The 26,543-nt window shown below is 36.3% G+C and overlaps 2 protein-coding genes across 2 annotated transcripts in view; one reads left to right on the top strand and one right to left on the bottom strand.

Moving 5' to 3' along the window:
- LOC134669100 (adenylate cyclase type 2-like) overlaps positions 1-26,543 on the top strand; it is a 128,380-nt gene that overhangs the window by 209 nt on the left and 101,628 nt on the right. The window lies entirely within an intron of this gene.
- LOC134669092 (probable E3 ubiquitin-protein ligase sinah) overlaps positions 9,743-26,543 on the bottom strand; it is a 53,543-nt gene continuing 36,742 nt past the window's right edge. The window contains exons 3-5 of the mRNA XM_063526622.1: positions 20,127-20,263; positions 17,226-17,395; positions 9,743-11,108 (exon numbers count right to left, since the gene is read on the bottom strand). Coding sequence (XP_063382692.1) covers positions 10,538-11,108; positions 17,226-17,395; positions 20,127-20,263 — 878 coding nt within the window. The 3' untranslated portion in view covers positions 9,743-10,537. The remainder of the gene's footprint in view (positions 11,109-17,225; positions 17,396-20,126; positions 20,264-26,543) is intronic.

Below are 26,543 nucleotides of genomic sequence, written 5' to 3'. Positions count from 1 at the left end.
TGCCTCAAACAGCGTGTCTGGACTGCAAGTGAGAGAAGAGGAGCTGTCGCTCTGTTTCACTGTCGCGTACGCCCAGCTGCAAAAGTGCTTAACCACGCTATGAACGGAATTCATTCTTAAAGAGGGTATGCACTTTTGCAGCTTATAGGGGTAAGACTAGATGTCTTATGGAGCATTGACTGAGCGAGCGCATCGGAATACGTTCGCTGGCAACCATGGTATAGGTACAGGGCCTGCTTCGAGCAGCAGTTCTGGAGTGCGAGTAAGTGACGTGAGTGAGTGAGAAAGTGCTGTTTTTTGTCACACTCACACACGTACGTAAGTAGCCGAGGCAGGGAAAACATTCTCGTTCCAGTTCCTTTAAGTAACTAATTATAATAAAAGTAACTTCACAAAGGGGATAAAAATACCATAGAAGTTTTCCTTAATTTATTTAGCTAAATACATGCAATCATTGAAATATAATCAACCAAACATTAAAAAAACGGCAAAGAATTACTTTATGAAGTTGGTTCGTTTCACGGGATGAAAAGTGAAAAGAAAGATTAAAATCTAACAAAAAGCGGCTTAAAAGGTCTGAAAGAAATGAGAGCATTACCTCCCCGTGTTTTCAGAACAATATTATCCCGAGATAATGAATTATAATGGGCGACATTTTGCTTTGTGAATGACAAATGTCTTGACTGTGTCCATTGTCGTACGGTAAACTAATTTAACGAATATATTTTTAAAATAATTTGAAAATAATCTACATGATAATTTGAGGCTGACAAATGTTTGAATTGTAATTATAAGATTGAATTCCGTAATGATATTACTAATGATTGTCTACGATATTGACATTGGTTTGGTCTTTGGTGTTAATTTCTCGAAATAAATAGTAGCAGCTATGTCTAGAACAATAAAAACGTCCTTTCTCAAATTCTACGAGAATTTAAAGTTCTTGTTCATAATTGTTCTATGTAAGGATCGTATGAGACGTTGTCGACTCCGTTTCGGATTTCGAACAAATTATGCACGCTATAGTCACAACTAATGTGCCTAATTTGTCCGAAACCTAAAACGGAGTCCCTAGTAACAGTGGGATTCTGAGACACAGAAAAAGCAAGGTAATTCATAAACAGGTACTTTATGAATAGGTATAGTAGTAGACCGCCCATACAACCATTTCCAGTCGCCGTTACGACGCGGTGTAGACACATCTTGTGTCGACACCGTCTGTTTCGGTCACAATTCCAGTCGCAGAGTCGTCGCCGTGTCGACACAGTTACCAGAAATGGGGAAGGGTCGACACATGACACAAAGTGACATAAAGTGTGGTCGCCGTGTGCACACATTGTTACTAGTTTGCGACTACTTTATGCCAAAATCATTCGTTCATTCGTTCATTTTGTTCCTGTCAAATGGAAACTGTCAGATGGAAAAATAGTTAAATAAAAATAAGTGACATTAATACGCCATCTCTAAAACGGATTACAAGACGTAATTATATATTGTTTGCATTTATATTACAATAGGACTTCAATTATTATGGGGAATTAAACTGCTCGAGTGATTTGATAAACTAAGTGTAATATAATCAACGCGCCACCACATTGTTTTAGTTTAGCCGGAAATGAAATTGTTTACTTCTCAGTGCTTGTGTTCATAAATATATTATTTGATGCATTTTTAGTACTTCGATGCGTATAATATACTTAGATAACAGAAATAACGCTTTACGTACTACGAAACTTGTTAATTATGATGTATAAATATTGTTTAAGGCTGAGAAATATTGCAGTTATAAAGTAGTCGCAAATGTTTCGACTTTGTGTCGACTCTGTGTAGACACATGACACGCGCTGTCAAAAGTAATAACAAAGTTACTGGATTTGCAAAATGGCTCCTTGTGTTCATTTGTTTTCAGATATTCTCAAAGTGTAAAAATGACGTGGTCAGAGATGGGACTTAATAGATTAACTGTTTATTCGACTAAGGCCCACTTGCACCGTCCCACTAACCCAGGTTTAACCAGTTAACCCCGGGTTAGTGGAATGGTGCAAGTGGCGCTAATTAATGGAATAAAAAAAGTTTATCCTCAAATTTTAATCACGATTAGTTTAGTCGACCTAACATAGATTGAAATTGAATTAATCTGAACATTAATCGAATAAATTATCGATTAAATCTCGGTTGGAAGTTGACAGGGGGCCATTTTTGTACGTAAAAATAATAGAAATGTCTTGCATGCAGATGGTAGCCAAATACTTTGTCATAAAAGTTGTCATGGGTGTCGTTTTATAGGTTTTGGGGGGCGCAGATTTAGAAAATGATGACCATTTTGGATTCCAAAATGGCGGCCATGCACTGTGTCATAAAAGTCGTCATGGATGTCGTTTTATAAGTTTTAGGGGGCCCCAATTTTGAAAATGATGACCATTTTGGAATCCAAAATGGCGGCCATGCACTATGCCATAAAAGTCGTCATGGGTGTCGTTTTATAGGTTTTAGGAGGCGCAGATTTCAAAAATGATGACCATTTTGGATTCCAAGATGGCGGCCATGCACTATGTCATAAAAGTCGTCATGGATGTCGTTTTATAGGTTTTAGGGGGCCCCGATTTAGAAAATGATGACCATTTTGAAATCCAAAATGGCGGCCATGCACTATGTCATAAAAGTCGTCATGGGTGTCGTTTTATAGGTTTTGGGGGGCGCAGATTTAGAAAATGATGACCATTTTGGATTCCAAAATGGTGGCCATGCACTATGTCATAAAAGTCGTCATGGGTGTCGTTTTATAGGTTTTAAGGGGCGCAGATTTCGAAAACGATGACCATTTTGGATTCCAAGATGGCGGCCATGCACTATGTCATAAAAGTCGTCATGGATGTCGTTTTATAGGTTTTAGGGGGCCCCGCTTTCGAAAATGATGACCATTTTGGAATCCAGAATGGCGGCCATGCACTATGTCATAAAAGTCGTCATGGGTGTCGTTTTATAGGTTTTAAGGGGCGCAGATTTCGAAAACGATGACCATTTTGGATTCCAAGATGGCGGCCATGCACTATGTCATAAAAGTCGTCATGCATGTCGTTTTATAGGTTTTAGGGGGCCCCGCTTTCGAAAATGATGACCATTTTGGAATCCAGAATGGCGGCCATGCACTATGTCATAAAAGTCGTCATGGGTGTCGTTTTATAGGTTTTGGGGGGCGGAGATTTCGAAAATGATAACCATTTTCGATTCCAAAATGGCGGCTATGCACTATGTCATAAAAGTCGTCATGGATGTCGTTTTATGGGTTTTAGGGGGCCCCGATTTAGAAAATGATGACCATTTTGAAATCCAAAATGGCGGCCATGCACTATGTCATAAAAGTCGTCATGGGTGTCGTTTTATAGGTTTTGGGGGGCGCAGATTTCGAAAACGATGACCATTTTGGATTCCAAGATGGCGGCCATGCACTATGTCATAAAAGTCGTCATGCATGTCGTTTTATAGGTTTTAGGGGGCCCCGCTTTCGAAAATGATGACCATTTTGGAATCCAGAATGGCGGCCATGCACTATGTCATAAAAGTCGTCATGGGTGTCGTTTTATAGGTTTTGGGGGGCGGAGATTTCGAAAATGATAACCATTTTCGATTCCAAAATGGCGGCTATGCACTATGTCATAAAAGTCGTCATGGATGTCGTTTTATGGGTTTTAGGGGGCCCCGATTTAGAAAATGATGACCATTTTGAAATCCAAAATGGCGGCCATGCACTATGTCATAAAAGTCGTCATGGGTGTCGTTTTATAGGTTTTGGGGGGCGCAGATTTCGAAAACGATAACCATTTTCGATTCCAAAATGGCGGCCATGCACTATGTCATAAAAGTCGTCATGGATGTCGTTTTATAGGTTTTGGGGGGCGCAGATTTAGAAAATAATAACTATTTTGGAATCCAAGATGGCGGCCATGTACTATGTTAAAAGTCGACATGGATGTCGTTTTGTTGGTCATGGTCATCATTTTCGAAATCTGCTCTTCCTAACACCTATATTTATTATTATTATTTATTTATTCATGAACAATGTGACAATTGTATTTGAATATAACTACATACTAAGTTGCTTAAATCTAGGTCCTTAAATGTAGGAATTTTAAAATCTAACATGCAGTACAATATCATACGTATTTATCTAAAATAGTTAATACCAACATTACGAAGACAAATTACTAAGGTAGGTTGTAAACTCCACTATAGAATAAAAGCACTCTTTCAGCAGCAGTGTTTTTAATTTATTTTTAAAGATAACAAGGCTATCGATGTTCCTCCACTCACTGGGAAGCTTGTTGTAGAGCTGCACACTCTGAAATTCTGCGCAATGAGTGACTATATTAAGTTTAGGCTGCAGTTTACAGTGTAGGTATTTTCTTCTAGTACTTACACGTGTCTCCCTCTCTTCATTGGTCTCGTACTCCTTTAGACTTTTGACCAAGTCAGTGAGGAGCAGAAGGATGTACAGACACGGGACAGTAAGTATTTTGAGATTTATGAAATATTCCTTGCAGGACTCAGTTTGTGGAATACGCACTATAGTCCTCATGGCTCGTTTTTGGATAACAAAGGCGTTGTTCATGTTATACTCATAGCTATTCCCCCAGCACTTGACACTATAACGAAGTTTTGATTCCACCAGTGCATAGTATATCATCTTGAGGTATCTTTGCTCCACTATGTTCCGTAAGCTTCGTAAGATATAACAAGCCGAGCTAATGGAGTTTACTATGCTTACGAGTTCGTTTTTCCACGTAAGTAAATCGTCTATATGAGTACCGAGAAACTTTACACTGCTTACGTTTTCTATTTTATCGCCACAGAACGACAGATTCAAATGGTCTCTTTGCCTGACTGTAGACCTCAAGAGCATAACGCAGGTTTTACCTGGGTTCACCTTCAGGTAGTTACAGCTAAACCACCAGTCAAATAATTCCAGCACTCGATTCGCCTTTCTGTTCAGAGCCTCAAGTGAACTAGCGCTTACAATTGCATTGGTATCATCTGCAAAAACTATTAGGCCGATATCCCGAATTTCTTTGCTTATAAATTGTATCAGGTCGTTAGTGTAAAGCACAAAAAAGACTGGGCCCAGGATAGAACCCTGTGGTACTCCTCGCATTAGTTTGATTGATTTGGATTTGATAACATTCTCATATTTACCTTCTACGTTTGTAATTTCCACAAATTGAGTTCTATTGTGAAAGTAAGATTTTATAAGATTTAAGGCCTGGCCTCTAATGCCGTAGAACTCCAGTTTCGCTATGAGAATATTATGGTCGACCATGTCGAATGCGGATATAAATCAACATCTATGACGGCTTATATGACAAAGTGCACGGCACACATCTTGGAATCCAAAATGGTCATCATTTTCGAATTCTGCACTCCCTAAAACCTATAAAACGATATCCATGACGACTTTTATGACAAAGTGCACGGCACACATCTTGGATTCCAAACTGGTTATCATTTTCGAAATCGGCACTTCCTAAAACCTATAAAACGATATTCATGACGACTTTTATGACAAAATACGTAGCCGCCATCTTGGATTATAAAATGATCATCGTTTTCGAATTCTGCACTCCCTAAAACCTATAAATCGACATCCGTGACGACGCAAGTTATCTTTATTTTCAGATCTAACAAATTGCTACAGAATACAAAGGACAAAAAAAGAAGCGAGGAGGTAATGAAACAAGCAAAAATACAGATGATTCCTCGACGCAATGGGATGCTTCTTAAATTGTGTCCAGATTTTTTTGTCATAAAAGTTTTTATTTTTCACATATTACTCTCACAAGTTCCGTGACATTTCGACCTTGTAATTTTTTAAGTAAATGTTTTTGTTTATCTGTGAGGATCTCACTAGAATGATATAATCAAGGTATGTTTATATTTGATGATTGAAATACTAACGCAAAAAAAAAGTTATATTTGTGTCTTATATTCCTGCCGAAGACTTTTATTTTTCCTTTTCCTTCTACACAAGTTTGGTCAAGTAATAAGAATTTAGGGCTCTCAATTTTATTTTGACTTCTACAACAGTAAAGCTACGAGGCCATGTTTGGTATCGTTTTCGTATAAATTCGCAGTACCAAATATAGTTATGGTATCACATTGACACCATTCCAAAGTAAAAACATGTACTTTCTTTTAAACTCCTCTTCACGCTTAAACTGCTGAACAGTTTTAATTTAAATTTAGTACACATATATATTGAGTCCCGAGACAGGACATAATAAGTTATCTCAAAAATCATCCTTTAAAGGTGTGAAATGAGGTGTAGGGGGGAATTCAGAATTGACTTCTTGAAGTTAATACTGTTTAAGTTTAGGTTTGAAGTCATGTTTTTTTTATCATTTTTAACTAAATCAAAGATGTAGACCATCCCAAATTTAATATAAATCGGTTCAGCGGTTATTGATTTCCCGTACAAATTTCCACGCCACTTTTCACACCTTCAAAAGATGATTTTGGTTATAAGATCTATCCTATGTCCTGTTCCGGGACGCAAACTATTTCTATACCAAATTTCAACGAAATCGGTTCAGCGGTTAAGCGTCAAGAGGAGTTTAAAAAAAACCGGCCAAGTGCGAGTCGGACTCGCGTATTAAGGGTTCCGTACATTAAGTCCGACTCGCGCTTGACTGCACATTTCTAATAGGTTTTCCTGTCATCTATAGGTAAAGAACTATTTTGTGTACTCAGACAGACAGACATGCGTCTGTACGCACGAGTGATCCTATAAGGATTCCGTTTTTTGCTTTTGAGGTACGGAACCCTAAAAAGTTTTTTATTTTATTTTGTGGAATGGTGTCAATGTGATACCTTAAATGGATTCAGCAAGCCAGATTTATACGAAAACGATACCATACACGGCCTAGCACCTTCACTGATGTAGATATATCAAGATAAAATTGAGAGCCCTAAATAAACTTTCAAGAGCGGATATCTCAAAAACTATTCAACATATCGAAAAAATTGACTGAATAAACTTGTAACAAATTAAATTATCTTTCATTTTGTATAAGTGGTCATGTCGCTAAGATGCATAGTTTCCGAGATATAATAGAAAAACCGGAAAATGGGACCTTCAAAGCCCCCTCTCTTCCCCCCGCTCAAGGGCTACGGCCGGGGACTTTTGATATGTTCACCTCCTAACTTGTCCAAACCAAGTTACAGAGTCAAAAATTGTGTTCCGAGCATTTCCCTCTACAACTTTTTGGAGCATTCGTTGGCTGACCTAAGTAGCTTATTGCATTTCTTTAAAAACTTTTCTGTAAAAGGTTGACGGGTGTTGGGTGTTTATATGGTTTTGGTCGATTATTATCATTTGCATCGCCCATGATGACTTACTAGAATTACTTACGAGCACACGAGACACTAATAGTAGTTTGACAAACCTTGGTTTTCAAGAGGTATTTTATATTGACATTTGCTGTCACAAATTTGCTGTCAGATTTAGTCGCAAACCGCACGCAAAGTGCACACAAATGTGTCGACACCTTGTTACGGAAAAGTGTACACACGGCGACGACACTTTGTTTCGAAACAATTCTAGACACATTGTGTGGACTCTGTTACGACACATCTGACATTTAGTTACCACTTTGATGATTCTGCGACTGGAATGGTTATATGGGCGAGCCACCAGCATTGTGTGAGTATCCGTGGGACACGGCACAAATTCAAACCCATCCAACATTTCTTCGGTCTCAATGACGGTGCAGCCCTACCTAACCCGTCTACCGTCTACCTCCACTCTGCACTAGCGCCATCTTTTTGTTGTTGTTGTTGTTCTTTCTGTTTTTTACATTTTTGATGAATAAATAATACTCTCCTCGGTACTTTATGAATTATGATGTATGAAACAGACGAATGACGTCTGTTAGACGTTTACGCTACGTCAGTTAAAGGTCGAAAGTTCATGTCAGGTCAGTCAATAGTACACAATGGAAACATTCTCGCTCCGTGCGCGGCATGTCAAGTGGATGACCGTTACCGCCCCAGTTGCAATAAGGCCGTCTGTTACCATTTGGCCAAGGTCACGCTATATGCTCGTGTGGTTAAAGACTACGGGCGTGTGTAATCGTGGTGTTAGTGTTAACTCTTGTCTATGTTGAGTCGACAAGCTGTTTATCATCACTATCAAAAATTGAAAATTTTGTAAGTTTGAAGTTGAACAGCTCGTTATTCTGAACTAACACAAAATCCCAATTTGGAAAAAAAACATTAATTTTCCGTTGAGATCCTAATACGATTTTTTTTATTACAAACGGTGAAATTGCGCTTATACAGGGTGAAATCTTAACCACCAGTCATATTTTGTGTCTGTGTCCCATAGAAATCAGCGGCATCAAATCAGCCGGACTGTATGAACAGCCAAATTATTTTTCTCGATATCGGGATTGGTGCCATACTAAAAGTTGTTCAGAATTACCTATAAAGACACTACACCGAGTATGGCTGGTAGTTAAAATTTCACCCTGTATTGTACAGAAGTACAGAATAAGGAGATGTATCTATTCACCAACTTTTGATATATTTACCAAAATAAAAACCGGCCCAATATCACGTGATGAGATCACGCGTTTAGTGACCATGTGGTTTTATGTTGTTGTAGTGTCACCTCTACTTATAATATATCTTATGTATTGGTTCGACGAACTATTTATCATCTGGTTTGGCAGGTCACGTGCACAGCTGGATTTTAAGCCCATATCGCTAAACACAAACTTCCTTTACGAAATGGATATTTTCCTATCTCCTTTTATAGAAACAGGCTGAGAAAGGGTAGAGGCATATACGACATGGGTTCCGTATTAAAGTATCAGTTTAGTTTCATCATCTCAGCCATAAGACGTCCACTGCTGAACATAGGCCTCCCCCTTGGGCCTCCATTCGTACCGGTTGGATTGGTTGGATTAGTTTTAGTTTCAGATCCTTGGAATTCTAGGTTGACAATAAAAAATGTTACAAACGAATAGCTGTTGAAATTTTGTCATGTAGGGATTGGGGCTTATGTCCTCGATTACTTACGAAGAATATTGCCAAATAAAATAAGATGCGCGACGTGACTTCAGTGGCAATAAACTATAAATGCCGTATTGCAATGTCACCTCCAAACGCTCGAAAGATTAAACTAGAAAAAACAATTCGCATAGAAAATGAGAATGAAACTCTGGTATTTATATGAGTTCTTCAATTTAGATATAAAATAAATATGTAACCACGACATATATCATTTTAGTCGCAAAATGTATATTTAAAAATGCGTATAATTTAAATATGTATAATAATTGAAAAAAGTCTTTCCCTAAGAACGTAATTATATTTGGTACCTACCTACTTACAATTAAACCAAATATTTGAACTGTCGCTGTTATCAATTATAAAATCCTAGAAATTTTGTTTTTATCTTGTAACTGTATTTAAGTAAACCACATCATTTAATATGAGCTCAACTGTATTTGCCACCAACTTTCGGGATAGTTTCCATGTAAGCGGAGTATATCTACAATATTTTAATAATTGAATTTACCAGTAGGTATCGTTTATCATTAATATTTTTATTCCTCCCGGCCTAGCACAGGAGGGACGCGACAGTATCTCGCGAGATAGACTACCCGTCCTTTTTTACTGTATTAATTAAACAGGGAGCTGCTGGTAGCCAGGTAAAATAGAAGTAGATAGAAATAAAAATGCAATGTTGTGTAAAAAAAATCTAAGTACATATTTATTAATAATTTTATTATACTAATCTTAGTATTACAATACAATTAAGTTTAAAACTAGATCAGTCACAATTGGTCGTTTACATAAAAGAAACCTGGAACTTTGCTTCATTCATTCATAAATTTAATACAAATAAATTCATGTAGGTATTGAATTATTAAGAAATGGCTTTCGATGGCAATATAATATAACCTGACGTCGAAAAGAAATGCTTTGAAATGTATATTATATTTGGAATGTTACTGTTCCTTGAAATTTGACTAAGAGATAATTATTATCAATTTCTTGAGTTTTACACTGACTACATAAAACATGTGTTCATACCGTCACATAATGAGACCGATAACTGAGAGACGTCACTCGTTTTATCGAATTTACTAAACCTCTGACCTTTTTAACAGGAAATGATACAATTTAAGCTCACAGATCTCTTAAGGCCGAAATAATTAACCACATTTACGATATCGCCAAAGCCGAATTGACCTTCGTTAAGAGTTCCGGCGCTGATTAAAAATAAGACAGCTAACTCACTGAGATAGTTGAGCAAAGTGTCTATTTATTTAAAGGAATGACACATCAAGCTAACAGATGGCACCAGTGTCTTTAGAACTTCAACCGACGCTCTAATTGGTCAAAACCGTCCACCTTTCATTGACCAACAGTAGCACATTAGCTTACTAGTATTCTTCCCTTATATCACAATCAAGTCTCAAGTTAGACTTCTCAAAATTGTTCAATTAGCAGCTTAAGTTATTCATCGTCACGCCGACTATGATTCCGCATAATCTTTCCTTTCAGCATCAGATTTACCAATATTAACGTGAATCGTAATAGCCTCGTCGTTTTCCGATTTCATGATTACATCATTCCACTGTATTTCAGCTTTCTTGCTATAATTCTCATTCTCAATTAGTATGGCTGACTTTGTACTTAGTGCTTTAGATTGGAACTCGACTAAAGCACAGTAGTCGCTTTTCCTAGATTCAGACTTGGCGTCTGCGATGTATCCTAGTTTTCTCCTCATCACTTCTACTCTGACGTGGTAATTGTAGATGCATACTTTGATGATGAACGCGCTCTTTTGATGAAGCAGAATGATCTTGTATTTAGTTCTGCAGCAAGCGGTTTTCTTCAACTTGGTTTGGAAGTTTTCTATGAGGATCTTGATTTTTTGTGAGTAGACGGCAATGATGTTGTGGGTGCCCTGGAGATGAGCGGAGAGTTCTTCGAAGGGTATGGAACAGCAGTTTGCTGTGATGGGACAGGTCATGGTGTCAAATTTGCAGTCTTCCTCATGCTTCGGTCTGGTGGCCGCTGTGAGGAGCTCTGTGCAGCCGCGTCTGTTGACAAAGAAAATATATGGTTAGTTTTAAATAATTAAAAGAAATAGGTAAGTAAGTAAGTAAGTAAATATTCTTTATTGCACCAATAATCATACAAATCATATATCATATAGTATGATTAAGTACGAAAATGTTTCTTGGTACTGGCCTATAAGTAATGAACGCATTCCTTTCTACAATAACAATTATGACGAAATGAAAAGAATATGAACCTTAATATAGTACATGTATTTTCCTTATCTGGCTCATTTTTTTTGTTCTTATGAATTGTGGAGGAAATAAATAGGCGTGCCTACTGCTAATTAAATAAATTGCAACAATTTGGGTTGGTAAAGCTAAGCTATGTTTTCATTTTAAATAGACTTTCTTTTTAAATTGCTCTCGTATTTTCTTACAATAAAATCTTTACATTCTACGTAGTTTGAGTAGTTTCGTTTAAATTAAATACAAGAAGCACATCAATTATGCCCTGTGTGTAGATGGCTACAGTCACGTAGGCTCTAGGCATGTTGAGTAACATGAGGTTATTCCACAATTTCTAGTCTTATTTAATACGTCTACGTCTTAGTTCTAGTTATGCTAATAACTTTAAGTACGTGTCTAAGACTCAATAACTTTAAGTACGTGTCTGAGACACAGTTATTAAGTCTATTTTTAGATGGATATTATACCAGCTGCTAATTATTTTATATTTTATGGTATATAGCTAATATAGTAGCACGATTATGCGGTTGTTTTCGTGAACTCATTCGTTAAACTACTAGAGTGCCCTAAAAACATCGACCTCACTATCACAATGAATGTAAAAATTTTACAAAATATAAGTACGTAATTATTTTGTCACCAATAACCAATTAAATGAGCCTTGCCCTTTTGACCTCGTCATTTATCAAAAATACATGACCAATATTTTTATCAATTACGCTGATAAAAACGATTGAAGCAAAAAAGCACGTCATTGGTTATTCCAAAGACGTTATACTTGTACTTTAATAACTTAATGGAAGTCAGTTTCCATCGTTTGGAATTAAGTTAGGTAGTCTAGAACATGAACATGACATTAGAAAAATTGCTCGCACGCTTCACTTTGAAAGTTGGTTAATATTATATACATATTAACTTTATGTTGCGTGTCAAAGTTAATGTGACTATCTGTTCAGCCGGCCTAGCCAAGGTTACAATCGCTATCGCTTCGACAACGAAAAGCATTATGTCTCTCTATCACTCTTCCATATTAGTGCGACAGTGACAGTTGCGTGTCGATCGCTACGGAGCGTAAGCGATCGGCATCTTGGCTACGCGGCCAGTCTGTATTCACCTACTATCTAAGGAATCATCTTGGTCTAATAATGTAATATGGATTTTTTTAACGGGACACGGAACGCTTAAGTATTTGCATTGAACTTTATATGTAGGTAGGTAAGTAGTTGTTGCTAGCACAAGTTCGCGTAGTCGTCTTTTACGACGCCTTTGGAAGAAATGGGTCCAAACAATTGCCTTGTTACTTATACTAATGGTTATGACTAATGCTCTGTTTACTTATTTATAGTTTAGTAATATTGGTATTAAGGAAATATTCGATTTTTTATTAGAATGATGGCGCATAATAGAGCACCTCACTGGGGGCCTGCCAATATAGTGAATAATGTATGGAAATTATAGTGTTCCGTTTCGATTTCTGCAAGCGATTGTCATCTTGGCTAGACCTCTGCTTATCATTTTCCATATTGAGCTGCTGACATTAATTGTCAAAAGAAAACCTCGTCAAAACTACTAAAGTTGGTGAGCAATTTATCTTTATTGCTCTATTTGTATTGTATTGTATTCTAAAGTCAACATTGTTACCCAAATACACCTGTTTTAATTTTCCTTCGCAAAACAACTTCAGTAATAAATTTTAATATTTACAGTTTTAATTTTCCACTCTTTCATTAGTTTCGTACAGTCGACGTCAAAGATATGTTTACATTTTTCGCCTTATTACAAAGGAGTAAGGTGCAAAAGTGTAAACATATTTTTGAAGTCGACTGAACAATACAATGGCACTGCACGGGTGGTCTTTCATTACATAATGCGCGCTTTGGGGCGAAAATTAAAGGTATACTTAATTAGAAACTAGTTTATTATTAATAGTAGCTACCTTATATTAATTAGACTAAGTATTACATAGTTCTCGTCACAGGGGATATACTTACTTAAGATATTTATGAAAGGGATACAGTTTAGACGATTTTTAGAGTTTATTAAAAATAACTCATTAAAAAACGCAAATTACAATCTAACTATAGTAACTAGTCCCAGATTCATCTATAGTTTTTACAAGAATTAAGCACGAGTAAGAATCAATTTATATATTTTTACTAAGTAACTGTATTCGTTCGTTGGTATGGCCACGTCTCGCGCAGACCGGCAAGTTACGTGGGTAACAAATGCCTGGCCATGCCGCCTCCTCCCGGTACGGGAAGAAGAGGCCGGCCCAAGAAGCGATGGCTTGATGTCGTCAAGGAGGACATGCGTGCCAACGGACTCACTACCAGGGATGCCGAAGATCGGGCAAAGTGGTCACGAAGGAGTCGGAAGGCGGACCCCGGGTCCTCGCGCCCCGCGCGGGGGCACAGCCGGGATTGACGCCAGGATGATGATGATGATAATGTATTCATACAAAATAATAAATGATTTATAAAGACAATGTGGTTCAATCAATGTATAAGTACATTGTAAATTAGTTTTCTGTTTGAATGAAAACAACGAATTATATATCTAAGCTTAACCCAATTTATTTGGCAATATAAGAGAAGTAAAATTGGTATTGGTCTCAATTTAGATGAAACAAAATAAATATGTTTCAGCTGTTAAGTAAAACAGGATTTAATTAACACGAAATGAGATTGGACTGTTTATTTATGGCTTTATATAAATTTACCATTTTAAGTCACTTGGGACCTTTATATACAGTAGGTACCGGTTAAAAGTTTACCCTTTGTTTTCGATATAAAGGAGTACTTTTGTGAGATATTATTTTGTAGTTCGGATATCGAAACTGATCCGTTATTTTCCTGAGAAACGTTTGATTAGTTGGACACAATTAACGTACATATTTCTAAACAATTACTATTCCTAAAATCTTATAGGCATGACGGGTTAGAATTAAAATCACAACGAACGTTGTACACGTAGGTAGCGATTAAATATTTGAACTGTGGGCTTATCCAAGATGACAATCGTTTGCAGAATACGAAACGAAACGATATTGTCTCTCTATCACTCTTCCATATTAGTGCGATAGAGACAGTGTTTCCTTTTGTTTCACTGTGAACTATTGTTAGACATTTTGGTTAGACCCGAAGATCCAATCGAATCGAATACTCGAATAATCACCGTAATGGGTTTGTCCATTAAAGGTTATTTTATAACATACTATCTAACGGTTTTCATGTGAATGGGGGGGGGGGGGTATTATAGCAGCAGCATTATATACGATTTCTTCGCACGGTGATTAACAATTCATTTTGTTTTCAAGTGTTTACACTTTATTTCTCGGATAACTATCTAGAAATAATTGATTTAGAAATCCCATCACGGTTCCGTAAATTTCCCATAGGTAGGTACATATTTATTAAATGCTTGGGCTCACTGCCGTGTGTATAACTTTTTAGATTAGACTCACGGCTCGATTCGGAAAATGAATTAGATTTCTACTAGACTTCAACAAGTTACGATATGGATAATTTAAAGATTTGTAAGATAGATATGTCAAATTTGACGTTTCCGCGATTCTGGAGGTCCTCTTGAACGATTTCGACAAGTTATGACTTAGATATCCAAGTCACATCTAGTCGATATCTAATGTAGATCTAGTTGATCTCTAGATCGTCTCTAGAACTTGTGATTATCTCGAAATCCGAATACAGGCATATGTTTCCTTAGTAGACATTAAGCTGCCTCAGTCTCTTGTTACAATATATTAGGTACTAATTTTTACCACCCATTTCACCCGCTTAGGGAATGTGATAATAATATCCCAAATATTACCTACTCATATTTTACTGAGCAGTTTATGCGTTATTCCTAATATATGAGCTTTAAAACTTTCACATTTTGAATATCCAGAAGGAGTTATAGTGAAAACTCTACCATTATTTTTGTTTGTTTCAAAGTCCAAAAGTCAACTTTACGTGACATGTGACTAAGGTTTCTGGCGGCCTAGCCAAGGTCACAATCGCTATCGCTTCGACAACGAAAACCATTATGTCTCTCTATCACACTTCCATATTAGTGCGACAGTGACAGTTGCGTTTCGATCTCTACGGAGCGTAAGCGATCGGCATCTTGGCTACGCAGCCTGATTTCTCGTCCCATTTTATTTCTTGAGTTTCGAGAATTCTCGAGCACAAATTCTCGAGTTGTCTCGAGTCTCAAGTCTTTTTGTATAAACCGTTTAGTATAAACTTTTTGTGTATAATTTGATAATATAAAAAAAAAACAGAAATATTGCCCCATAATTATTAAAAATACGACGAATAAACAAAATTTCTTTTCTCGTCTCGAATGAAGCCAGAATTCCCGAGTTGTCTCGAGTTCGAGAAATCTCGAGCAGAAACCCTACATGTGACCCAAATACAAACTAGCATTAGAAGAGTTAAATTTACTTAGGCGACGTGTCAATGAAGTTCATTCAATCGATAGTAACGTAACCCATAAAATCGTCATAAAACACCTCAAACAAAATAAATAAGATCGAACCTTTACAGCGTCCTAAAGTACCCTCATAAAAAAAGTTTTAAAGGTTGACGTTTTTGACGTTGCAATGATCCAGATAGGCATCAAATAAATCGTAAAACAGATTAAAAGTGCACAATTTATGGGTTGGGACTAGGCTCGCTATATAATTAAAGGTCCTTGTGGCCTGACCCTACTGTACAATTAAAGTATTGTTTTTCAGGTTTATGCTTGTCTATCTTTGCCCTGTAGCCTAAACGATTTGATGAATTTTTATGTGTGAGTTAACATTAGACTCGTCTCAGTTGGGAGAGTGACAAAAATTTATAACATCTAATAGTTTCTTATGTTAATTAGATTTCGTTATACTCTGTCGAGCAGTTTAATTAAAATAAACACTACAGTTATATTTCGATATGCGTCATCAAATTAGCCTCTAAAAGATCAAAGAACCGTCACTTTTCTTTGATTTAGAATGCCTTTTTAGGGTTCCGTAGCCAAATGGCAAAAAACGGAACCCTTATAGATTCGTCATGTCTGTCTGTCTGTCTGTCTGTCCGTCCGTATGTCACAGCCACTTTTTTCCAAAACTATAAGCACTATACTGTTGAAACTTCGTAAGTAAATGTATTCTGTGAACCGCATTAAGATTTTCATACAAAAATAGAAAAAAAACAATAATTTTTTAGGGTTCCCCATACATAGAACTGAAATTCAAAAATTTTTTTTTCATCAAACCCATACGTGTGGGGTATCTATGGATAGGTCTTCAAAAATGATATTGAAATTTCTAATATCATTTTCTTCTAAATTGAATAGTTTGCGCGAGAGACACTTCCAAAGTGGTAAAATGTGTGTCCCCCCCCCCATGTAACTTCTAAAATAACAGAATAATAAAACTAAAAAAAATCTATGATTATTATTTTTTAATACGTCATAAACCGTAAACCGCAATTTTATTATGTTACTTGCTGTTACGGAACCCTTCAGGGGCGAGTCCGACTCGCACTTGGCCGCTTTTTTAAATCAAAGATGTACTAGCTGTGACCTAGCACGAAATTAAATTAAATGGGACGAGATGTAAAATTCGTTTTTAGAACAAAATGACACTAATTTTATTTGTCGAAGCTTTTAGGTTTGAAAATGTAAAACTGTGTCATTGATTTCTAAAAAGCTATTCGCACTATTTTACTAATTCTATAAATTTTGTCCAAACATTTTCTTTGATTTGTGGCTTTTCTAGTGTTTTATGAATTATTTTTATGCATTCATGAATTACCGTGTTATAGCACAAACCACAAGAAGACATGACAAAAATGTGGATCGCGATGTTTCATGAATCTATGACTAGGTATTATGACTTTAATATCAAGAATTATAAAAAATGATATTTACCTGTAATTCCGACACGGTAGCATGAGATCATTGACAAGCCTCTGCAGCGCCAAGCAGGGCGCCGCCGGCGCTCGCAGGGCGCCCCTACACCACGCACATCGCGAGATCCGTCGAGAACAGCGCGCGCACCATACACCGCCGCACCAGGGACACACGCAGGGACCGCAGCACTGGAAAAGAAGCAATGGATTCGTTACAACTTTAGTTTTACATTGACTCAGTGTGGACGTGAATCGCAGGTCAAGATCGGCCGCTGATGACGCTTTGAGATCACACAAACAGGTGAACCAACTTTGTACAAGATCTTCATACAAGGTGGTTGGTTGTGTGACTGTTGCATTATAATATTAATGTTGCAGTTTTTTATGTGGCGTTTAGACATAAGACGGGATTAGGACTTTACAAGAAATTCTTAGTTTAGTTTTCTAATTAGGCTCTTGTTGTGCTCGTTTTAGTATGTATTTGCAAAGTCTGGGCTGATAGGGTGAGGCTGAAAAATATTTTGATCATATGAATAATATTACTGGGATGAATTTGCGTTTTAAGTCTTCATAATCATATGTAACTATTTCGCCAATAGCTTACTCGTAAAATTGGAAGCAAAAATGTCCAAAGGTTACCATTTTCAAGTAGAACTGCTTCATAAATATTCGTCCGTACGAGTTCAAGAGGAAGGTTATATTGCGAAATCAACTCTTAAGTCATATAAACAAGATTCACAATTGGGTAACACTCGAAGATGAATTCAGGCCAAGGCACCAAGTTATGAGGCATCGCGTAATACATTTGCGAATATGTACGTACGTTTTCAAGTTCAGAAGAACGTAATATTAAAAATTAATGTAATTGTCTAAAAGATACAAGATTGTTATTAACATAGAATTGATATTTACAAGGAGGAACGTTATGAAAGTGAAGGAAGCGAAAAAGGTATGTCAGGATCGTAGTTAGTGAATAAATCCGTGGTATCTGCCTACCCCTCCGGGAAATAGGCGTGTTTAAATGTATGTATGATATTTGCAAAGGATCAGTATCAATATGTCTGAGTAAAGTTCAAACGTTGCTGTGTATTTATATGTAAATAAATTATAAAGAAAATTGGTAGTACCTATAAAAGTACCTATCAAGTTCTTTAACATATACAGCCTATACACTTGAATTTAAACTATTTATTACTATATACTAGGTATTTATTTTATTTTGACTGACATTGATTATAATACTTGCTGCTGAAACTTATCTAGGCATCTAGCTTACTGACGTAGAGACAGTACAGTAGAAAATGCTTCTAGATTAGAAGCGATTTTCAAAATTATCCCGGTATTCAAGTTAAAGCACCTTATCGCGTCCTAAAAACAAACACTAGACTTTGAACTAACAATGTCACATTGGCCAAGTGATTGGAAATTGGGAACAACAAGAACAGGAAGTATTATAATCTTCGCAGCTGCAAATAAATAAAATAACAGTGACGCTTTACAATACTTATAATTAAACTGAGGATCCTTGACGTTTTTCACCCTTGAGATAAAACAGTTTTTTAACCTTGTTTTGTTTATTCCCGTACCTACACTTAAACTACTATTATTACTATCTTCATATCGTAATGAACAACAACAGTCCACTATTATGAAGATTATCCAACATCTTATTATCTTCAAGTCTTAAGGATACTTAAGTGGTGACAATAATACAATACTAGAGACACAACGCACAAAGAGCAATGCGGGCGCAAAGTGCCACTTTACGTAACTACATCGTTAAGCCAAATATGTCTAGTAATTTCTATGTTCTATGTCTATTGCGAGGTGTTATTTCGTTTTATTGTATAGAAAATAGTTTACTATTTATTTGAGGTAACAAATATATTGTGTATTTATATTTCAGAAGGAGTTTTACTCTGTAAGTTTTTAGTGATTTCCATTCATATATATCGTTGTTTTTATGATATATAAATATAATTTTCATCATAAACTGATGTATATTCTTATTATATAGGTGCTAAAAGTAAGCGAAACTTTAGAATAGGAAAACTAGATTGCCTAGTATTAATGTTAAAATCTAGCAAGTGAAAATCCGTGAGAGTTGCCTAGTCCTCCGGAAATCATGTGTAACAATATGTAAATGTAAACATGTACATGTCTTTCTTACACTAGACAATAATTTTTATTTATTAACCGGTGCATGTTAAAAGATGATGTTTTCATACATTTTTTCATAAATACTCAGTTAAATCGATGCAAAAACGTGCTGTTCTTGCACGCAATCACGATATCGCCGTCTGGTAGAATTTCCGTATTAATTCAATCAATAATGTGGCAGTAATATGGCTATTGCCTGCGCTAAATGCTATATCTTACAGATTTTACTAACAGAATGAGAAGAGGTAATATTTTTTGAGCTTATTAAGATTTCATTGGCACACTCCTTAGGTACAATATGTTGAATCGTCCAAATCGGTTAGGAGGCCAATTCGAACTTATGTATGTACCTTTTGATGTCATTTTGTTATCATTCACTCACGCACGTCACAAACTCTCTACATCTCTCGAGCTGAATACATGTACGAACATTACGAAAAAGTACGAGCGAAATTCAAATTATAAGAAAATTATATAATTTTGATGACACAAGGTAAGTTAGGATTGGTCTGACTTTATCATTGATTTAAAATATTACGCATATCATATCTTAATCTGACACGCTCGAATAACTCCAAAGAATCTCCTCTAGCGGCCTGATTCAAACTTTAAGATACGTCAATTAGTAGATCTAGAAACGATATGGATTGTCAGTGTCAAATGTGCTTACACATCTAATCCATATCATTTCGAGATCTGTTAATTGACGTATCTTAAAGCTCGAATCGGGCAGTATAATATACTATAAGCATGTCCTCACCTGTAACGGTTCCAAGCATATGCTGCACTCGGAGAAGCGCGCGAGCACCTCGTCACAGTTCGGGCATGCGCACTGCGCAGCGTGGCCCTCATCTGTTGATTCCAAGGCTGCCGGCTCCACGATCGGGAGGGGCTTGTCTGGAAATAGGAAAATGAAATTGTAAATTTAAATAGGTAACATCTTCAATATTTTTATTGAAATAAAATATTTAAAAGAGCTTGCGTCGAACAAGATTTGAACTTCCGACCTTTTGGAGCAGCAATCCTATCGCTCTAACCGCTTATCAACACAGCGCCACTTGCACCCTCTAACCTGGGGTTAATCGGGTACCCGTTAACCCAGTGTCAAATTTTACTGGTAACCATGGTAATTCCAGGTTTAACCGGTTAACCCCGGGTTAGTGGGATGGTGCAAGTAGCCCTAACAGGCCGTCATTGTCACGTTATTCGCGAAACGACCGCGCGAATAGAGCGAAATGGCAGCTAACTGATATATTAATCAAATATCGGTTTGATCTCAAATGCACACGTACGAATATATTGGCCTATTACTCGACTAGCAGATGTCTCTGGCTTAGCCAAAAATAATTTTAATATTCGACGAAAAGAGTTGATAAACAACTATTACTAAACTAATTCTGTGTCATTTTGGCAAGGACTTAGTATCAAGATGCTTAATAGTAAACAATTAAATCTAGGTAACTCGGTTAGGTAGGTAAACTAGTGTGCTAATTAATGCTCTTAATTACTCATTCATATAAAATAGCCGTAATATCTATTAAGATGCCAAAATTAAATTTATTAGCTGCCCGTTATAAATACCAACATCCATTAACAACATTCATTTATTTTATTCGTGATAATGATAAACTTAAATTACATACAAAAGTATAATAGGACGAAAAAGAAAACAAACCCTGTATTTTTTTTCTATTTAAACGGATAATACGACACATCTAAAAATAATAACTCTAAAATTTCCACATTCTGAGAAAACAGTTTAAAATAAGACAGACATAGAAAAACTTTATTTAACATCACAAACATCACATTAATGGTACATTTGAACATAAATCTAATAATGTGTATTTAGTCTAAGCATTTGAACATAACCTGTCTGTGTTAATATTTCCTAAGTTAAACCTTCCTGAGTTCGCTTGCACCGTGTCCTGTGGATTTTCTAAATTATGCTAATGAACCTAATTTACTAAAATTTTCCTTAATTTCATCCCTCGGCTCGCAACAATCAGTTTAACCATGGCCTCTCAAATTGCCAGCCATTCGCTTTGCTTAGAATATTGGTTTCAGTTGGAACAAAAAAAATATCTACGTATTTTGGGATCTGGATTTAAGGTTTTAAACGAAGACTATGGATTTTGATATTGTTACTGGAATATTTTGTGAATGTAGTAGTAATTTTTAGTGATAATAGGTATATACAGTTACTTGCAATAATTTGTTTCACAACGAAGGCCGCAAAAATACCTATCTGATACGATTTTATTTGTAGAGTCATAAGAGCGTGTCACATATTTTTGCGGCCTTCGAAGAGTAACATATTATTGCAAGGTGACTGCACCTCATCATTTGTCAATATTGTTAGTTTAATGTACCTAAACATGAAGTGCATAAAATTGTTAATAAAACAAAATTATATCCTGTGAATTTTCGAGCACGTTGTTATTTAATCAATATTTACATAATTATATAAAAATTGTTCGTGTGTGTAAAACTTTTTAACAAGTGCCATAATTTTAAGTTCTAATAATGTAGTTAGTAATTTAATACATTTAACTGTATTCACTACGGTAACGCAGAAATATAGAGTCAATTTTACGATTCCATAAGCGATAAACTAATACTGCTACTACGAGTAAGCTCATATGAAATACAAATTATGATGCACGTATAAATTACATATTTAATGAGTTATGTTTCTTTAGAATGCGACATTATGAGTTCTACGCGTGTACATACCTTTGTTTTCCGGTAGAAAATCAGCGGGATCAAATTCAACAACCTTCATTTTGATATTTTCAATAATTTATTTACGAAAATTGTATGACTAATGTCGACTAGTGCCCCCGCTTTGAGTGCCCGAACCAAACTAACACTTTAAAGAGATTTTACGTAACTGAATTAGCACTGACTCACTAAAATTATCTAAATAACGATTTATTTGGATAAGAATACAAATATGTCACGCATATATCAACGCTTGAGGAAGGAATGACTGAAAATAACTGATATCAGTTCTTTTTATAGCAGTAATGATAGTAATTATAGATTCAATTTGTTTGTTGTTGTACGCAGTTCGTCCAAATCGCATTTCTTCGTTCTCCTACTACGCACTCCGCCCATAATATGTATGATGCATCCATTTCGCGATTCGACAACAGGCAGTTCGTCCATTTCGCGATTCGTGATTACCCAGTTCGTCCATTTCGCGATTTGTCATTACGTAATTCGTCCATTAAGCGTTTTGTTAATTAAATATTTACCTTACCAGCGCAGTATATTAATTAACGGATTAATTATGAAACGCAGCCTAGCATAGTTTCAACATGAAACTATTTGAATCTATACAAAGCAAGTATACTATAGCGTTGCCACGTGCCATAGTTCGTTTTATATTTATACTATACATACTCTAAATATGTTTTCGTTGTATCACGTACACTATGATCTAATGTTTGCAATTCTATCTATATAAAGATTGATGTATATCGCTATCTAGTTCATTATCAGTACTTTGAAATGCTTTTACAAGTGCAGTGACGTAAATAGGAGATAATATGTAGTCATTTTATGTCACGTTTTTCTATTCCTATGTTGTAACTACATATATTCTGTAAAATTTATCAACAAACAACGAATTTATATACAAAATTAATTTAGGCAAGTGCGAGTCGGACTCGCGCACGAAGGGTTCCGTACCATAATGCAAAAAAAGGCAAAAACAATAACGGTCACCCATCCAAGTACTGACCCCGCCCGACGTTGCTTAACTGCGGTCAAAAATCACGTTTGAGGTTAATAATTCTTTAAGTTTAGGTTCTAAGTCAAGTTTAGTATCATTTTCAACTAAATCAAAGATGTAGACATAGATTTCATCGAAATCGGTTCAGCGTTTATTGATTTCCCATACAATCCCACACCTTACCTTTCATTTTTAAGGTATTTTTTTTGGAATAAAATCTATCCTATGTTCTTCCCTGGGACTCAACCCAAGTCTCTATACCAAATTTTATCTAAATCGGTTCAGCGGTTATTGAATCCCCATACAAATTTCCTCCTCCCTTTTCACACCCTTAAGGGATGATTATTGACATTAAAAGTATGCTATGTTATTCCCTGGGACTCAAACTATCTCTGTACCAAATTTTAACTAAATTGGTTCAGCAGTTTAAGCGTGAAGAGGAATTAAAAAAAAAGTATTCTTTTCATATTTTATGTGTTTTTACTTTGGAATGGTGTCATTATGAATATCAGAAATGAATTCGGCACCCCCGATTTATACGGAAACGATACCAAACTTGACCTAGTAGCTTAAATGATACAGATATCAAGATCAAGTTGAGAGCCCCCTCCCCTAAAAATTTACATCAAAAATCTCGGTGGCTCCACTTCTTGAATCCATCCCTGGGTCCTAAGGACCAATCCTGCCAAAGGAAATCTCTTGTTCATGCAACGCCGAATATTAGCTCCAGCGCCATCCGCTATTTATTCTGTTTTTAATATTTGTTGTTATAGCGGCAACAGAAATACATCATCTGTGAAAATTTCGAATGTCTAGCTATCACGGTTCGTGAGATACAGCCTGGTGACAGACGGACGGACGGACGGATGGACGAACAGCAGAGTCTTAGTAATAGGTCCCGTTTTACCCTTTGGGTACGGAACCCTAATTAAAAACTAAACTTATCTAAATTAAAATACGAAATTTTATTTCAATATAAATGTTAAACTGGCTTCTTCCCGCGATTTCGTGTGGTTCCTCGGGCCTCTAACTATCTCCATATCATTTAATCTGGTTAAGGGGTTTAAGCGTTAAGAGGTAACAGACAGACAGAGTTAATTTCGTTCTTAAAATAAATATTAGGTACAGGACAGTTTTATTTTCGATATTAGTAGGGAATAGATTTGAGTAGTTTCTACTAAACTTGTTACAAAATCTCGGCTACTTTTATAAAATGCAGTATATTTACGTTATTAATACATGAGGATCATCATGTCATGCAGCACAAGCTTTGTTTTTCCGGTATTATCATGTCTTTATATTTCCGACTCCTATACGAAGATGGTAATACGACCTCCTCTAGGTCGCCGGAAGCTGGTGGATAAAGATGATATTATATTGTAATGAACACCTTCTTTGTCCATTAATTGTACTTAGAATCTATTATGAACGAATATAAACGATTGACATTAAGTTTATAGTTTAGTTTACCGTAGCTATGGTATGCATGTAACATGATACATACGTGTGAAATGACCACATTATATATTTGCAATTTTTCTAGTTTGCGCAAAGCCACGTGATACACAAACATCACATTATATTACGTCATCTAACGCAACTATCACAATTAACAACGATACCGTAGCGTTATAAGTGTTATAACACACCTGACGCAATTCCGAGAGAAAGGTTTTAAGGCTAAGCTAACGGTCTACAGTTCAGGGTTGATGTTGACTTTACTTGCAAAGCGTTCGATTCGTTTAAACTAGTATAAAGTATTGAGGAGTTGAAAGAGAAATTTTGTAGGATATTATCTCGCTCTAAAGCCTGGTAAAGGTCGCGGGATGTGGGTGGCGCAAAACCAGTCATTATGGCACTCTTTGGGGGAGGTCTATGTCCAGCAGTGGACTTCCTCTGGCTGACCTGATGATGATGACGATTATCCATTACGCCTACGCCAATTCAATTATCAATTCTCCTCTCCTCTCTCGGGATTAGTAGTCAAGCTCTATGTGCTATGTGAGCATCAAGGCTCATGTGAGTCGTGACAAAATGCCGGGACAACGCTAGGAAGATGATGGTTATCTCGCTCTAATCAGTTTTTTGAGGTAAGGTACATCGCAATGTCAATATAGAGCAGCGTACTTCGATGCATAAGTGTTTAGAAAGATAATACGTAAGCGGCAGGCAATATCGTCCGGAAACGTCTACGCCTCGGCTAGTCTGTGGCCATTAGTAAGCCCATTCATAATAAAAAAAAAAAGAATCTAAAGTTGCCCAGCGGGGAAAACCTTCGTATCTAATAAAGAAGACCTATGCATCGTTGCACCTTGGTCGAGAGTAAGTGCTCCTAGGGGCACGGGACTGTGACGCTAGCGCTGCGAGAGACGCTGTCAACAGCTTCAATATACGTACATCACGTACATGTGATGTCAGCAAGCTACTGCATCCTCATATAGGTCATACTTGAGTACCACCGTCGTTGTAAAAAAAGCAACAAGTACCTTACGCGTATCCGGAGATCAGATACGACTGGTTCAACACAGCAAAATATCAAAGCGCATTTGCGTTGGTGGATATGGAGATACCTAATCAAAATCAGAAGGACATAAGTCTGTATAAGCTACGTACGTTTGACGCCGTTTTTCTAAAGGACCGTATAACCTGTTTCTCTGGCCTTTGAGAAGTTAGTGTTATAGCGTGAGCTAGGGATTGCGGTGGATAGTCAACGGTTTCGTCGGAATAACCTGTTTGCAGTGCAAAGGATAATTATAGTAGTTTATAAGTAGATTGCAAAATCTTAAGTTATTTCGATGGAAAATAGGTGCCATGGGGATCATTATCATAAACAACTTTGACTTAAAGTTCCCTTCTTCTCAAATTAGGTACACAGAAGCTTATTTTCGACTTCGAAATATACCCGCAATATAAATTATATAAGCTGCGAAACTGCATACCCACATTATGAATGAAATTGTATAAATTACAATCATGCAGTTCACTGTAAGTGCCTATTTACATCACGTTGTAAAATTTATGTCACATTATGAATGAAATTAATTCTTCATGTCATACTTCACTTCACTTACTTTACTTTTCTCTTCACTTTTGCAGCTGAGTGTGCCTACCTTATGGAATTTTCCTATGTTTCAAATATAAACATACATATTAATGCTTGACTTATTTAACATTTGGATTAATTATGAACAGCGAACAAGAACAAGAGAACAAGCATTATCTAATGTACTGTACTCGATTAATATTTCAATTTAATAGATCCAGTTTGACCGGATCTTATTCACGTGTATCGAATACACGTGAGTCGTTTTTTAACCGACTTCCAAATCTCAAAGAAGGAGGTTATCAATTCGGTTGTATGTTTTTTTTTATTTTTTTTATTTTTTTTTATTTTTTTTTATGTTTGTTACTCCATATCTCCGTCATTACTAGATCGAT

Source organism: Cydia fagiglandana, chromosome 11, assembly GCF_963556715.1.
Source record: "Cydia fagiglandana chromosome 11, ilCydFagi1.1, whole genome shotgun sequence".
Classification (NCBI taxonomy): domain Eukaryota; kingdom Metazoa; phylum Arthropoda; class Insecta; order Lepidoptera; family Tortricidae; genus Cydia; species Cydia fagiglandana.
Note: the sequence above shows the minus strand (reverse complement) of the source record. Positions and strands in the feature narration are given on the sequence as shown.